The sequence below is a fragment of the Meles meles genome, chromosome 2 (assembly GCF_922984935.1).
Source record: "Meles meles chromosome 2, mMelMel3.1 paternal haplotype, whole genome shotgun sequence".
In the NCBI taxonomy this organism is placed as follows: domain Eukaryota; kingdom Metazoa; phylum Chordata; class Mammalia; order Carnivora; family Mustelidae; genus Meles; species Meles meles.
Genome location: NC_060067.1, coordinates 104,090,054 through 104,107,505, shown reverse-complemented (window position 1 = coordinate 104,107,505; position 17,452 = coordinate 104,090,054). Strand labels below are relative to the sequence as shown.

The following is a 17,452-nucleotide window of genomic DNA, read 5'->3' as shown; positions in this document are numbered from 1 at the left end:
GGCACCTGGGTGGCTCAGTGGGTTAAAGCCTCTGCCTTCGGCTCAGGTTGTGATCCCGGGGTCCTGGGATCGAGCCCCACATCGGGCTCTCTGCCCAGCAGAGATCCTGCTTCCTTTCCTCTCGCTCTGTCTGCCTCTCTGCCTACTTGTGATCTCTCTGTCAAATAAATAAATAAAATCTTAAAAATAAATAAATAAATACTCTGCAAATATTATTTGTTACTGTTATTATTAACGTTGTCATCTCTGAGAAACCCTAAGTCTATTAACACATTGAAAGCTCTGAGGAGACTAGGGTAACTTAAAAGTTATGAAATTCAATAGATAGTATAAAATAGAAAATCACTATGGAGCAGTTGGCACACAATCATGAAATGAGCACTAGGTTGAATGGTTTAAGATTTGTCTGAGCTTTAAGCTTTAAATTGTTACCACACTAGCACTGTTGCTCTAAACATAACCTCATTTAAAATTTTTTCCCAATTTACTGTGTTTCCCTCATTTATCTGAAAGCTTAGTGAGTACAAAGAACATGTTAATTTTTGCTCTTTACTATAACCCCAGCATATGGTTTAAAAAATCAGGAAATACAAGTAAAATTGGGGTCATGAACTTAGGTTCTTTTATAGGGACCTGGCAGGTGGCATAAATGGCAGACAACGGGGAGTTGTGCAGTCTTGCTTAAAGCATTCACCTTCAACTATTTCAAACATTGGTAACCCTGGAACACAAAGGCATCCCTGATCTCTGTGGTGATAGTTTGTAATCCCTAGAAGAGACTAGAGATCTGGACCAAACTCTGAAAAATATAAGCATTAAAGGGACAAGTCAAGAAAAAAGCCCTAAAAGGAAGTACCGAAGAAGTAGGAAGTGAAACTATCCTCATTTTATAATTAAGAAAATGAAGCACAGAGAAGTAACTTTACCAAAGTCACACAGCTTATTAAGTATGTGATTCAACCAAGATTTGTCGGCTGTAAATACTTTAAGAAAGAAAAAAAAAATGCTCTTCTGCTGGTGCTAGTGATTAATATCTGCATATTGCTAGAAAATATGCACATAAACTTATGCATACTTCTTATATTTTTGAAAGTTTAAAGACAGTTAACAAGTTACAGAAAACCTATTTCCAGAGCTTCTAATTCTAAAAACAATAAATAGCTCTTGACATTTGAGAAAAGTTGTGTCAACATAAAGACCTGACTAGAAGCTAATCCTATCTCAAAAAAGCATGTTAATTTTGACATCATGAATAATATTGCCAAGATAACCAGTTATCTAGGAGTAGAGAAAAAGCAGACGCTGGTTAACAGCTAGTGTGTTTTATAATCATCCTAAGTTTTATTCTGTCAAGAAAACTTGATTTTTACCACAAAAATGACTGTGCTATCAAAAGATATTTCCTCTCTTCTTTTACTGAGGCTTCCTTTATTGGTATTACTGATATTGTGGCAGTTGTAGTTACAAGTAACTATCACTACATTACATATGTAATAATTGTTGGAAAATTGTTATTTATTGCATAACTAAATACAGACTTTGTTATAAGTAATTAGGATGTAGAGTATTTTCAGGGTTTTAAATTCATACACTCTAGTTTGTGGTTGACTGATTTTTTTTTAAGACTTTATTTTTTTTTTTAAAGATTTTATTTATTTATTTGACAGAGAGAGAGAGATCACAAGTAGGCAGAGAGGCAGGCAGAGAGAGAGGAGGAAGCAGGCTCCCTGCGGAGCAGAGAGCCCGATGCGGGACTTGATCCCAGGACCCTGAGATTATGACCTGAGCCGAAGGCAGCGGCTTAATCCACTGAGCCACCCAGGCGCCCCAAGACTTTATTTTTTAAAGCAGGTTTAGATTTGCAGCAAAATTAAGTAGAGAGTATTTAGTGAATTTTTATTCTTTTTTTCTTTTCCTTAAACTAGAATAATTTACATCATTTTCATAAAACGGTTTTTCTCTTGGTATTCTTGTTTGCCTTTGGCGAAATGGTAATGTATGGCTCATGCTGGATTGCTTTGCCTTCTGAGCTAGAGCTGGGAACTGTTAATATTGGTTCTTGGAAGACTTTCACAAGGCATTGAGAGGGAAATTTCCTGGATGCCGCAGAGTGTTCCTTCTTTGTATGCCAGTTGTTTAAATAATCTTGAGTCTGTTACCTTTAGAGTTTCTGTAATTATGATGACAATATCTATTCATAGGGAAAAGTGCAGAGTTTCAGTTAGTTAGCTGTTGTCTTATTGTATTCCCTTGGACAGGAGTCCTTGGATATATTTTATACACTATTATAAACACAAAATTTAGAATTAATATAAATATATTATTATTTATCACCCCTATAGACTGTCTACCATTCAAAAAGAAATTAAGGTGTGGCTTAGCAAAATTATCTAAATATATTTTAATATCAATCTGTAATTTGTATTTTTATTATTTTTTATGTTCTTAACCTTTAAGAAAATAGAAAAGTCATACCTAAGTAATAGGTAAGAAAAGTCATCTACAAAATATCATGCCCATAGGTAACCTACACTACTATGAGCTTTTTGAAGGTGGGGATTGTACATAAATCCTTTGTTGTGTTCCCAAAATTGTGCTCAATGCCTGACATTTTTTAGCTATGTGCCAGATATCTTGAGTATTATTTATGGTGTCTCATTTTGCAATATATCAATGCTATGAAACACATAAAATTATCTCCATTTTACAAATGAGGAAACTGAGGCTCAGAGAGGTTAGGTAAGTTGTTAAGGGGCTAAGGTAGGATTTGATTCAAGGTATTGTGATTTCCAAGTCCATGTTCTTTTTATTAAATTACTTTTATCTCATTACTCTTGTAATAAGTTCTTAATGTTCTAAATAAGGAGGAGTAATAATAATATGTACCTCATGGTGTTGTGATAATTATTAATTAAGTTAATATTGTGAAGTGAACCTTAATATTGTGAACCTGGGAGACACCAAAGACAAAGTAAACACTTTCAGTAATACCTATCAGAAAATTTGAGATGACTTCTGTCATCCATAATTATTTTGTGTATCAGTGGTTTGTTAGGATCACTGTCCTATTTCCCTATTCTCAACAACTTAAGACTTCATGGCCTACGGGGTGCCTGGATGTCTCAATCATTTACACATTGGACTCTTTATTTAGTTTCCGGTAATGATCTAAGCGTTGTGACATTAAGCCACACATCCAGCTCTGCACTTAGCACAGAGTCTTTCTCCCTCTGCTCCTTTGCCCCAGCTTGTGTACTTTCTATCTCTAAAATAAGTAAATAATATCTTTTAAAAAAAAAGACTTCATGGCCTAAATTTGTTTTTCAGTAATATTTCCCTTTGTTACATGTTTCCACTTTATTTTTCATGTTTTATTTTATACAGTTATTTGGTTAAAAATGAATCCATTTTTACTGAACATTTCAAGTGATGTACAATTCTCAGTCCTAGTTTTATTTTACAGTTTAAAACTAGACCTTAATCTAGGCAAGTATTTGTTGAGTTATAAGCAAGTATATAAAATACAGAGGTATGTATTTTTTATCAGTATCATTCAAAGTATTATCATTTCCTTTTATCCTGTTGTTTCCTCTTAGTGGCTCTATGTATGTGTTTGATGTATTCAGCTCATTTGTGTTTATGTTTTGAAACACTCTTATTAAACTTATGCCTATGCTTCAATACGTATTACAAAAGTCATGTTTTATTTAACTCACTTTTGTAACTGTATTTTGCAAATAGTTAATAGATTAATCAGCTCAGTAAAAGTTGATCTTTTTTTCTCTCTCCCTTTTTTTTTTTTTTTAAGATTTTATTTATTTGACAGAGAGATAGAGTGAGTGAGAGAGGGAACACAAGCAGGGGGAATGGGAGAGAGAGAAGCAGACTTCCTGCTGAGCAAGGAGCTGGATGCCTGGTTCGATCCCAGGACCCTGGGATCAAAACTGAGCCACCCAGGTGCCCCTCTTTTTTTTCTCTAAGCCCAGGAATTATGATCTATGTTTTGCAGATTATTGTTAGACTTAGTTTTGAAACTGTTTTTGTGTGAGTCAGCACATGAATTCCATGTTTTACTTACATTTGTGAGATAACTTTTGTACCTGTTGGCAAATTCATGACAGCTATTTTATACTTAAATCTATTTGTTTCTTATCAGTTATTAATTGACTAGGGATTTTTCTATAGTGTATCACTAAGGTCACATTTATTTTAGTATTAGCTCATCAAATTTTTCTTTGCTACAAAAGTAAAAGCTAACAAATTATGCTAAATCAAATACTCATTACTTTTCTTGGGATAACTATTTTCATCTATTGAATATATTTGATTATGTTAGACTAAAATAGAAAGACATTAAACTAAAACAGTGCTGTAAGGAGGAGGTTAAAAGTCCACGAGAACATAGCTTTTTTTTTTTTAACTTTAACTTTTTCATCTGTTTATTTGTACTTTTCTCTAAAATTCTAAAACATTTAAGGAACAACAGACTCTTTTGTGTTCACGTTGGCAAAAATTGGCTGAATTTGAAGTTGATATCTTTATTTTCAATTTTTGTACCTCTTTATTTTTTGCTCTTTATTTTTTAACTGTTAAATAGTAGTCTATATAGAAAATGAACAGTTTACTGTGACTTTTTCAGATTAACCTCATTTATATTTTCTTCACTTACTAGCAACTTTATTTTTATCAGGTTTTTATTTTTTTGGTTGTTCTATATTATAAATTGTCAACTTTAGCATAAAATGTTTTAAAAATTGGCTCCCTTTTTATAAAAAAGTAAACATTTCAGAATGTTCTTTTTTTTTTAAGATTTTATTTATTTGTCAGAGAGAGAGAGAGAAAGCATGAACAGGAGGAGGGGAAGAGGGAGAACCAGGCTTCCTGCTGAGTAGCGAGCCGGATGTAGGACTCCATCCCAGGACTCTGGGATCTTGACCTGAGCTGAAGGCAGATGTTTAACCCGCTGAGCCACACAGTCATCCCCAGAATGTTCTTTATATAGGATGGATATTGTATAATATGAAATTTTCAAACAGTTTTGTATTATTTGTTCATTTTAGCCAATTTTTCCTTTATCAAAAAATTTTACCATTTTAATGTGTATCACTTGTTTAAAGTCAGAATTGCTTCAGCAATGCTTATGTCATTGTTATGCTTTATATTATAAATTGAAATCAATCAGGTAAAAAAACAGTTTGTCCTAATATTAATGATTAATCTCGTCTTTTGTTAGTTTTGACTATTTGTCTTAATATTCAGCAGTTTAAACTTCAACATTATGAGTTAATCTTAGAATGTTACTTATATGCATTTTTCTGCACACTGACAGGATGTTTTCTAATTTCTCTGAATTATTATAAAATTAAAATTATAATAATTTTCTTTTTCAAGAATCACAGTATATATGCTGATGTTATTTCTGAGTAGGCATGTCATTAATATTTATATATTCCTAATTGTTAAACTTTTAATTTTGTCTTTCTTAATTCACATGCTTCTCCTTAAAATTGGACATAGTTAAATAAGCAGTAGAAATACCCACTGTACAAAAAATAGCACTAAAAGAGGGAATTCAGCAATTCTTAACTTTCGAACACAGGGGTGGCACTCAGTTATAGCATACTTAAGGTTATTGTTACTCTTTTAGTGTTCCTGCTTTGCGTCATAATACTCTTATTTTAAAGCTTCTTTAAAACTTTCCAACCTAAAATGTGGTTAAATAGCAACTTTTTTGCATGTAGGGAAAAAAATTGATTGCCTCTTTCAAACATATTGAGGAATTAGTTGTTTAACACTTCTGCCATTTGGTTTGTTGCTCTATATCGGGAAAACTGTTTTCCTGGTGTATTGATCTCTGATATTTTTTCCTTTAAACTGCTTGCTCATAGTGTTGTGTATAATAAATTTCTTCCTTCTGTGGTATAATTTACCACTTATTTTTTCACTTAGGATTTTCTGCTGTTTCTTGGCAAAAATGGCAACTAATGGTGCTGTTCTGAAGAGACTGGAACAGAAAGGTGCAGAAGCAGATCAAATTATTGAATATTTAAAGCAGCAAGTTGCTCTTCTTAAGGAGAAAGCAAGTAAGAGATCTTGCATTTTTGGAGGAGATACCTAAAATGAATTCCTATTTGGACAAGAGCACAAAAACTGTGTTTAGCCCGAATATATACTTCATCATCTGGATGATAACTTTTAGATCCTTTAATATTTTAATTTTGAGTGAAATAATATTCTGGAATTGAGATAAATTAGAATTGGTATCTAGTGAATGTAATGCAGAGAAAACAATATAATTTTAAGAGTGTTAAAGGAAAATTAATGTTTAAAATAAGTTCCTATAGAATTAAAGGTTAAAATGAAGAAAATTGAGTAAAATCAAATATGAATTCAAATTTATGTCCTCTATAAGAATATATACTTATATTACCCTCTACTAAAGCATTTTCTGACATTTACATTTTTTCCAATATGTCTTTAAGTTTTACCTAGAAATTGCTATGACATATATAAAAAATATCAAATCCGAATTTCTGCATTTAGGATTTAGATTAATTTTTATTTGTTTAAATATATTTTTTATTTTTCAATAACCAGTGTTAATGGCATAATGAAAATTCCCAAGTCTTTTAGAATAACTAATAGAAATAAATGCTTTTCTTTGCTGCATGAGACTGAATGGTTACAGAATCATAGTTTTACTCTTCAAAATATTTTTTCTTCATTAATTCTTTTTTCTTAATTTTAAAATATTTTAATTATTTCCTTTTTATAATGTTTTATAAATATTTTTCTTAAACTATTTAAAGAATTTCTTGTTATTTTTCTTAAAATTTTTAATAGTTTTTTTTTTTTCCATTAGTAAGTTAAAGAAGTGATCAGTGATTCTGTGTGAATTTTTCTCCTATGGGTGACTACTAGCTTGACTAACATTTCAATTTTGCTAATCAAAAAAAAAAAAAGGAACCCTTCTATACTTACTGCATATTTATTTTTCACCTTTATCATTATTTTTTGGTATCCTCTCGTGCGTGGTTCTCAGTCCCTTGTTCCTACATTACAATAAACATTTTGTAAAAATCTCTTAATACCCTGTAAAGAAAATAGTTCTTAGGTACAATAACCTACCTATACACATAATATCAAAGTATATAATAACCCTGTATGGAAGATAGAGGAAAATTAAAAAGAATGTAATATAAGTTGTAGTAATAATAAAAATGTGTATTTTAGTGAATAAATACTTAGACAGCATTGTCCTACCAGACATACGAGAGAGTCCTTTGCTGTATGGTTCCCATTCATGGAATCACCAAGAATGCAATAGATAAAATGCTAATTGGTATGAGTGTGTATTTAGTCTGCCTTTGTGTCGGCAACTCTGATACCACAAACAGCTTTTAGTTGTGTTTTTTATTTACTCAGAATGATGAATAATTCTTTAGGGAAAGCTGTGAACAAATAGTGCAATCTACTCTTGATTTATAAGATACTTGATTTATAGAAAATTCAGGGTATAATGAAAATGTTTAAGAATATTTTGTGTTTATATATAAAAAATAGGGTTGAGGCTCAAATAATGAACCTATACAAATGTGCAGTGGGTTACAGGAAAATTCTGCGGAACGTGAGACAGCTCTTCATTTTATAGGTATATCTAACATGTTTTAGGACATCTGGCATTCCTGACTCCTGCCCAGTAAATGCCCAAGAATGACTCCTATTATTTGTGACAATCAAAAATACTCCCACAGATTTTAAAAATACTATATAGAGAGCAGTACCAACCCCACCGAGAGTCATTGCTATTCTTTTATTCTTTTGTATACCTTATTTCTCACCTTTAATACATATATCTTGAGGGGAATCTTTGAAGCTATTTTACTCATTGAATGTTTAGCCAGCTCAACGTGTGAGACATTAAGACTAAAAGATTATTCAGGTACTTTTACAAGGTAATGATTAAAAAGAAAGAAATGAGAGTAGTTTTTTTTTTTATGGTTGGCTATCATTAGATCTCCAGCTTTAAAAAAATAATAATGTGTCTAATACTTGCCTCATTTTGATAGTTTATCTATTGTTGACACTTTGAGTCCAGTTCTTAAGTTGTGATTAGCATCTTTATGGAAGTTAGGAAATGATTCATAACACTATTCTGTTCCATTATTATTTCACAGATTTTCTTGCTTTTTCTTATTTTAATTACCATGTTATTCTAATAAATATTAAACTAATAATAAAGAAGTTGGCAAACATTTGGTTATTGGTAGTATCCTAGTTATGTTTATACTGCTGTTCTTAAATCAGGTAATATTCATAAGAAGCCTTTTAGAAAACATGTCTGTATCTTACCTGGATTTTCTTAATCCTAGTTTTGCAGGCAACTTTGAGAGAAGAGAAGAAACTTCGAGTTGAAAATGCTAAATTAAAGAAAGAAATTGAAGAATTGAAACAAGAGCTAATTCAGGCAGAAATTCAAAATGGAGGTAATTAAATGTAGAAATGATAAGTTGTTTTGATTTATAATAATTATTGTATCATTAATTGTTAAATTAGGTATTATGCTTGATTTCTCATTTTATCCTCACAGTAGCCCTTCTCATGCAGTCATTCTCCTTTACAGAAGAGAAAATGGAGACTTAGGAAAGGCAAATGATCTTTCCTGAGCTCATGCAAAAAGTGCAGATCTGGGGTGCAAACGCCTATGCTTTTAGTGATGTTGAGCATGTTTCCCTGTGTTTGTTGGCTATCTCTATGTCTTTGAAAAAATGTTCAGGTCCTGTACCCAATTTCATAGGATGATGATGATGATGATGATTTTTGGTGTTGAATTTGTAAAAGTTCTGTGTATATTTTGGATATGAAGCACTAAACAGATATATCATTTGGAAATGCCTTCTCTCATTCAGTTGGTTGCCTTTTTATTTTGTCTGTGGTTTCCTTTGCTGTGCAAAAGCTTTTTATTCTGTTGTAACCCTAATAGTTCAGTTTTGTTTTTGTTTCCCTTGCCTCAGGAGATATACTTAGAAAAATGTTGCTGCAGCTGATGTCAAATTACTGCCTGTATTTTCTTCTAGGAATTTTATGATTTCAGGTCTCACACCAGGTCTTTAATCCATTTTAAGTTTACTTTTATGTGTTGTGTAAGGAAATGGCCCAGTTTCATTCTTTTGCATGTAGCTGTCCACTTTTCCCAACACTATTTTTTGAAGACTGTCTTTTTTCTATTGTATGTTCTTACCTTATCAGGGAAATCCTATTGTATGCCTGAAACTAATACAGCTACATGATTAGTATACTTGAATTGAAAAAAAAACAAACTATGCTCTTTAATCTCTGTGCTACATACTTCAACTTGATCATCACCTATTAAATAGTTATTGGAAATAAACTGTAATAATATATAGCTGACATTTATTACGTTTTACTATATGCCAGGCACTGTGTGCAAGTGCTTCACGTACATTATATATTTTATCCTTAAAATTTTATGTGTACAAATGTCCTTGTTTTATACATGAGGAAATTGAAGCTTACAGATACAAAGTAATCTGCCTGAAATAATATTTAAGTTAATCAACTCAGCAGGTAATTATCATTTCAATTATTAATGTTGCAAATAAAATTTAAAATTTTATTGAATTATTTAAAGGTGGGTAAATTTACATCATTTTAAAACAGTTGTAATAATAGCTCTATTACAATTTCAGAGTACCATACAGAAAGGCATTTGGTTGTATAATACAAAATCCTTCCTAGGTGAGTTAAGGAAGCCCAAGTATAGGGAAGGTCTCTCTTACTACTTTCTTTTTTTTTTTTTTTTTTTTTTAAAGATTTTTATTTATTTATTTGACAGAGAGAGAGATCACAAGTAGGCAGAGAGGCAGGCAGAGAGAGGAGGAAGCAGGCTCCCCGCGGAGCAGAGAGCCCGATGCGGGGCTTGATCCCAGGACCCTGAGATCATGACCCGAGCCGAAGGCAGCGGCTTAATCCACTGAGCCACCCAGGCGCCCCTCTTACTACTTTCTTTAGAATTATGCTATCAGTGAATTATTTTGAATGCTATAGTAGGAGCTCTACCTTTAGTGAGCTAAACAAAAGTAAGGAAAAATCAATATAATATGTGCTTACAGCTGTCGAATGAAGAGAACTTTGCTTGTCAATGGAAAATCTGATCTTTTCCAAGGCAAGGAGATTTAGAATACAGGTACAGAATTAAATAAGCAGTTAAAATATTAACAATGTAAAACTGCTTTCCATTTTACCAGTTCTAAGATTGCCTTAGAACATTTTAAATTCTGATCTTATTAATGAAATGCTAAAGCAGTTCGACAGTTTGAATTAATGTATTGCATTCTGTCAAATGGTGAAACATTAAATAAGGGTAGATAGAGTGTCACATTACTGAAAGAAGCAAGAGCCTCCAGAGAACTTAAAAATACCTCAGAAAAGTGGTCTGAATATTGGCCAGAATTTAAGCCACATCAAAATCCCTCATGAGATTTTATTTTTCCATATTCACTAGGCTATGAGAGTTTTTAACATTGCTGAAGGAATTTTCTTCCTTAAAAGTTGTTTTTTGAAATAAAATTATGGACACGTCTCTCCATTAATTCTGATATTGAAATGACTATTACTAAAGCACTTTACAGTTGATTGTTCAATATAAAAGAAAACCTGAGTGAAAACATGCCATCTTGCCAAACCGTGAGAGGATAGTCTCTGGAGACAGACTGCCTGAGTATAAATTCTTATTTTCCTACTCACTGTGTGTGTGATGGGCCAGTTTTTTAAGGTCTTTGTGGCTCATGTTGATCATCTGTAAATGGAGATGTGAATAAAACTTACTGCTCTAAGGGTATTTATGAGAATTACAAGAGTTAATTCATGTAAAGCATTTTGAAAAGTGGGACTAATAAATATTAGTTATTGTTATCCATAATTTTCTCAGTTACTAAATGAGAATCATTTATTTATTTAACTTGTATCATGGTTAAATGTACCTAATTTCTTGGCAACCTTTTTATAAATCTCAGAGAGTAGAGACTTGATAATTATATACAGTGAACTTTTCTTTTAAAAAGAACTCATCGTGACTTATTTTATTTTTTATATCAGTGAAACAAGTACCATTTCCATCTGGTACTGTGCTGCAAGCTAATTCCACAGTTTCTAAAAATGTGATACAGTCTAGACCAATAACAACTATGACTTCTGGTGCCAAAGAACAGATAGGAAGAGGAGCAGAAGAAAAGAAGATGAAAGAGAAAATTGAAGTGAAAGGTATTTTTTTTTTTAAAGGTATTTTTTTTTCCCTTTTATTTATTTTTTCAGCGTAACAGTATTCATTCTTTTTGCACAACACCTAGTGCTCCATGCAAAACGTGCCCTCCCCATTACCCACCACCTCTTCCCCCAACCTCCCACCCTTGACCCTTCAAAACCCTCAGGTTGCCCCAACATCCCACCCCTGACCCTTCAAAACCCTCAGGTTGTTTTTCAGAGTCCATAGTCTCTTATGGTTCGCCTCCCCTCCCCAATGTCTTTTTAACCTTTAAGGTTATTTGGTTCTTGACTGGTTTAACAGATGTCAACATTTTTGATAATAATTATGGTGTCAAAAAGAAAGTTGAAACCTTTATGAATAAGAATAAACAGTAGGATATTGGAACATAGAAACTCGTCCTAAAGGATGTGTGAAGATTGACCAGGTTGATAGGGTAAGAATGTGGTATTTGAGGTAGAATATGTTTTAAGATAACTAAGAACACAGAAAGTAGAGATTAAGCGTAAGGACCCATATGTAGTTCAGTATGACTAAACTTTAGTGTATATTCAGTTTCAAAGAAGTCACAGGTAAAAAGCTAGCTTGGGACTAGTTGTGATGATATGGAAGGGATTTTCTAGTCAAAGGAGAATGTCTGAACTAGGCATCAGGGTGTAAAGATCTTAGGAACTCCTAAAATATGGAGTAGAAAGTATGTCACCATCTGCTTAGACAGCCAAACCAGAAATCTTGTAGTTAACCTTACCCTGTTGTCCTCCCACAATTTGCATACCTAACTGACCACCAAAACATATCTAGACCCCAGCTCTGTGGCTCCATTTTGTCAGGTGCTACCTTTGTTCAAATTCTCATGATCTGTCATTTGAATTAATATTAAAGCCTCATCTTTTCTAATTTATCTTTACCTTGCTGCTAAAGCTATTCTAATCATAAATCTGACTCCTTTTTTACCTAGTGTTCTTTACTTCTTTATAGACTTTATTTTTCCAGGTATGTCTTAAAAAAGTGCTTTTATAATTCATTACACATACCTCTCATAACACTTATAATCACTTAAGAGTTTTTGGAAAATATAAAATGGCTGAGGAATTTGTGAATTAACCTAAGCCAATTTAGCACCTAACACTTGTCAGTTCCTTTTAGTAAATATCAGTAAATTTTCTTAGAAGTAGATAGGAATTGTACATCTTCTACATAACTACATCACTAGTTGGTACGGTTACAATGAAAGTAAGTCAAACTAATTCTTTCACTTTATAAATTATAAATTTATTAAGAAGTAGGCATAAAATCAGACAGCCTGTTGTAAGTATGATAAAGTTCATACCCAAAGGAAGCTCTCCTGCATTTGTGACTAGAGGGTTAGTGAATCTTCTAGTCAGATGAGACAGCGGAGTCTTCCTTTGTGGGAGGAGGAAGCACACAAGACCAAATGGAGCTCTATGTGTAGAATGCCTCTCTTCAGTGGTACTTTTCTGTGATAATGGAAATGCTGTATAATTGCATTATTGAACATAGTAACCAGTAGTCACACATTGCTACTTAACATTTTATAATTTATCTAGTATGACTAAGGAACTGAGTTTTTTTTATTTTAAATTTAAGTGTAAATAGCTATATGTGGTTGGCAGCTACCATATTGGACAGTGCTGGAATACAGGGCTGTTCCACTGGTGTTTGGCTGTTAGAATTGCCAGATTCCACAATTCTGCTCATGCTGAGGCTGTGGTTACCGTACAAGCTTTCTAGATGTGATGTGAGCATCACTAATTTTTTAATGAAATGTTCTTAAAGTCTCTTATGATGACTAAGTTCTCGGTACAGATTTGGATATTCGCAGTCACCTCTGGAATGTGGATTCCTGATAAAAGTATTTCAAATGCCTGGGAAGTAGATCAAAATTTAAATACAAGTTGATATATGGATGTTCTGTTACACTGCATTATATCAAATACATAGATTATCACTCAAAGGTAACTGTTATTTAAGATTTTTAGTGTATTCTAGTAATTTGTATATTCTATATCATTTGGGTTTTTAACCATTTAAAAAAGTCTTTGCTATTATTTTACATGGAAAATGGAATTTTTAAAATTTGTTAATTAGATTAAAAATTGTCTGTTATTTTTGAGCTAGCTCTACCTATTCTTTTATAAAATGTCTTTGTATAAATTGTGAATGTCCTTACACAAACTCATTCTTCCCCACTCCAGGCAGAATTATTCATCTCCGTGTTTCTACATTTTTTTGTCTATATAATGTTTGTCACATACTCATTATGCATATCTTCTTTAAAAGATGTTTTCAGTGCCTTAGATCTCAGTAAATATTTGTTCAAAGATTAAATAAATAAAGATTTAGTTGAAAAAGAGTGCTTCTAAGCCACAACTGCCTCCTTATCTCTATCCTGTAGATTGCAGGTAAATAAGTTATTTTGACTTACACTTTTTTCTCCTGTAGAAGCTAGATTTAAACTGAAGGAATATGAACTCTTTTTTTTTTTTTTTTTAAGATTTTGTTTATTTACTTAGAGAGTGAGAGAGAGAGCATGAGAGGGGAGAGGGTCCAAGGGAGAAGCAGATGCCCTGCTGAGCAGGGACCCCAATGCGGGACTCCATCCTGGGACTCTAGGATCATGACCTGAGCCAAAGGCAGTCGCTTAACCAACTGAGCCACCCAGGCACCCCAGAATATGAACTCTTTACAGGTTGCATTTCGACTCAGTGGCCAAAGTAATAAAATGATAATAAGAGTTAGATTATTGACATATAAGTAAGAGGAGGATTTTAAAAACATAGTCAGTCAGTGCTCTGGTTTCTCTTCAGATTGAATAAATCTTTCGCCTTTTTAAAAACATAGTCAGAATAGGGGTGCCTGGGCAGCTCATTTGGTTAAGCATCAACCTTTGGCTCAGGTTGCAGCTTCACAGTACTGGAATCAAACCCCACATCACCCCACATTTGGCTCAGCAGGGCATCTGCTTCTCCCGCTGCTCCTCCCCACTGCTCTGTGTGCGTGCTCGCTTGCTCTCAAATAAAATCTTAAAAAAAAAAAAATCAGAAGAAAATGTTCTCTTCTGCTCAAATAGTTGCTGTGGCTAAACCTAAAGCCCTAGTAAGTCTTCTGAAAAATACGAGAAGTGGAGAAATTCATTGTTTACTTATTGGTGTGTTTAACTGAAGAGAGAAACATTTTATCAGTGAAATTATATTTGATTGTCATTCATTCTCTTAGCTAGTACTGATTGTGGTGTTCTTCCTAAATAAAGGATTTTTCCCTTTCTAAAGAGTCACAGTAAAAATTTTAAAGGATTTTCTCCAGCTCTGTTTCAGGGAAAGGTAGACTTTCTCAATAAAGGTCCGTTTAGTAAATATCTTAAGCTTTGCAGACCATAAAGTCATTGTTATAACTACTCTTCCATAGTGTAAAAGCATCCATAGACGACAGTGTAAATAGGGCACCTGGGTGGCTCAGTGGGTTAAAGCCTCTGCCTTCAGCTCAGGTCATGACCTCAGGGTCCTTGGATCTAGCCCCACGACAGTCTCTCTGCTCAGCTGGGAACCTGCTTTCCCCTCTCTCTCTGCCTGTCTTTCTGCTTACTTGTGATCTCTCTCTCTCTCTCTGTCAAATAAATAAATAAAATCTTAAAAAAAAAAAGAACTCACTTCATCACTCCCTCAAGTCTCCCCCCGACTCCCTCAGACTCTCCTTCTAACTTAAAAAAAGAAAAAAAGTAAATGAATGAACATAGTTTACCAACTTCTACTCTGTTTTAAACTAGAGATTTAGACAGTTAATTCAACGGAGAAACAGCCAAAATAAGTTTCAAGATGTTATGACTTGAATAATTCTTTCCTTTGTTATTAAGTGAAGGTAGGAGATAAACATTCTTTCTTTTAAAGCTCATCAATAACGATACTAGGGAGTTTTCCATAGTTTGTTTTATTTTTGTTCTACTTCTGATGTTCAACCATTTATAAATATTTTTTTAGGAGAGAAAAAGGAGAAGAAACAGTCAGTAGCAGGAAGCATTGACTCTAAGCCAGTAGATGTTTCTCGTCTGGATCTTCGAGTTGGTTGTATCATCACTGCCAGAAAACATCCTGATGCAGATTCTTTATATGTGGAAGAAGTAGATGTTGGAGAAACAGCCCCAAGAACAGTTGTCAGTGGCCTGGTGAATCATGTTCCTCTTGAACAGGTAATCTGTACAGTTACAATTGCCTTTCCATACACGTCACTTTTTCTTAATGTTTTCCTATATAATTTTGTATTATGTGACTATACAACATAAGCCAGTATTCATTAGTTCATTGATTAATTTTAATAAAATAAATTTCACTAAAAAAGTACATGAAACTACCCAAAACTTGGAATAGCATTGTAAGTGAGGATCAAATTCATGAAGATAGAAAGAAGAACAATGCATTATTTTTTCTCAGTTTTTAAAATGTTTTTAGTTTGGTATTTTACGTGTAATACAGTATAAATATTTTTATCATCATCATTCTGTCATGGAATTTTATTACTCCTTGATTTTTTAAGTCACTGTTAATATAAACCCAGAAAGCATCAATCTAAAATGTAAAATGTATAAAAAGTCTTTTTTTTTGTAATAACTCAAATATTTTCATACTTGAAGCAAAAAGAGGAAAGGGGCTCATGGAGCTTAACCTTATAATTTTTAATGGTATTTCTTTATTTTTAAAAAGTGGATGTTTTGTATTTTGTTGTTACTTAGTTATTTAAAATTGCGTGTGTGTGTGTGTGTGTGTGTGTATAGATAAACATGTGTGTATTTCCAGTGACAGTGGAAAAAATTAGGCAGTAATGATTTTAATTTGGTCTTTCAGGACATCTACAGTAATTTGAGTTATCCGTCTCTTTTTTCTGCCCCGTGGTGCTTTGGAAATACTGCAAAGGCTGTAAACTTCAACAGTAAAATAGTTGTGCTTCTCTGTTCATTGCCAGCTCTGTTGCTTATTGGCTTTGTGAATGTGGATAAATCCCAACATACATTCGTTCATTCATTCATTCATACTTTCAGATGCAGGTATTTCTTGGACACTGCAGGCACTGCAGTGATAAGGGATATAACAGTGAATTAAAATGATAGGTAGATTTGTTAAAAAAAAAATACCTGCCTTTGTGAAGCTCACAACCCTATGTAGGAGTCAGAAAATGACGATATATAGTATATTAAATAGTGATAATTATTAAAAGGAAAAGTAGAGAAAGAATCTAGGAGTTTTTGGAGTTACAATGATGTTTTATATAAGGTGGTAGGGAAGGCATCATAAAGAAAGTGATATTTAAGTAGAGGTCTAAGAAAATGAAGAAAAGCCCTATGTCTCCCTGGTAAAAGAGTATTACAGACAGTTCTAAGTCAGATGCTTGTCTGGCATGTTCAGAGAACAGCAGGAAGCAGTGTCATTATAGCAGTGTATATAAGGGGGAATGTCATGCAATATGAAATCAGAAATAAGGATAGGATGCCAAATAACATAGGATCTTATAGATCATTGTAAAGACTGGCTTTTATTCTGAGTGTGTTGAAAGCCATTGGAAAACTGTTAAACTAAGGAGAAATGTGGACTGCCTCATTATTAATAGGATCATCTGGCTGCTCTGTTGATGGGAGAAAAATGGAAATAAGGAGATTAGTGAAGAAGTTTCTGTCTATATAAAAAGAAAGAGTTGGTTCATTTGTGTGTGCTTCCCGCCCTCCCCCTCACCCCACGTGCTAACATTGGTCTTGTGTAGGCCCAGGACTTCTTCATAACTGTTTATGAAGTTAGGCTCATAAGAAGTCCTGGAGAAAAGAACCAATTGATCTTGAGCCAGCTCAAATTGGAAAAACTTCTTCTCCTTTGGGCTTCATCTTTTTTGTTCCCATAAGTTGCAGACAATTTCTTCCTTCCAAAAGCTGTCATTCATAGCCTTAAGCAAAGCTATTTTTATACACATCTGTATCTAACCTATCAAGGCAGTAGTATTAAACATTCTGTAAAGCAGGAGGGCTCCCCCTGCCCCCGATTACATACTACACTGTAGATTTGTGTATTTTTCTAAGGTAAGGGCCGTGGGTATCATCTGATGCCCTAACAGTTGCATATAGCTAACCCTTTTGTTTTTTCTTATATATATTTGCTATAACTGTTTTTT

General features: G+C 33.3%; 1 protein-coding gene across 6 annotated transcripts in view; it reads left to right on the top strand.

Annotated features, from left to right (window-relative positions):
• AIMP1 (aminoacyl tRNA synthetase complex interacting multifunctional protein 1) overlaps positions 1-17,452 on the top strand; it is a 33,909-nt gene that overhangs the window by 4,347 nt on the left and 12,110 nt on the right. For 5 of the 6 annotated variants that reach the window (XM_045997602.1, XM_045997599.1, XM_045997600.1 and 2 more), the window contains exons 2-5: positions 5,950-6,083; positions 8,373-8,486; positions 11,119-11,283; positions 15,280-15,488. In XM_045997602.1, the coding sequence (XP_045853558.1) occupies positions 5,975-6,083; positions 8,373-8,486; positions 11,119-11,283; positions 15,280-15,488 (597 nt within the window). In that variant the 5' untranslated portion in view covers positions 5,950-5,974. Of the gene's footprint in view, positions 1-3,909; positions 3,958-5,949; positions 6,084-8,372; positions 8,487-11,118; positions 11,284-15,279; positions 15,489-17,452 lie in introns of those variants that run through there. The other variant, XM_045997603.1, reaches the window with a different exon arrangement.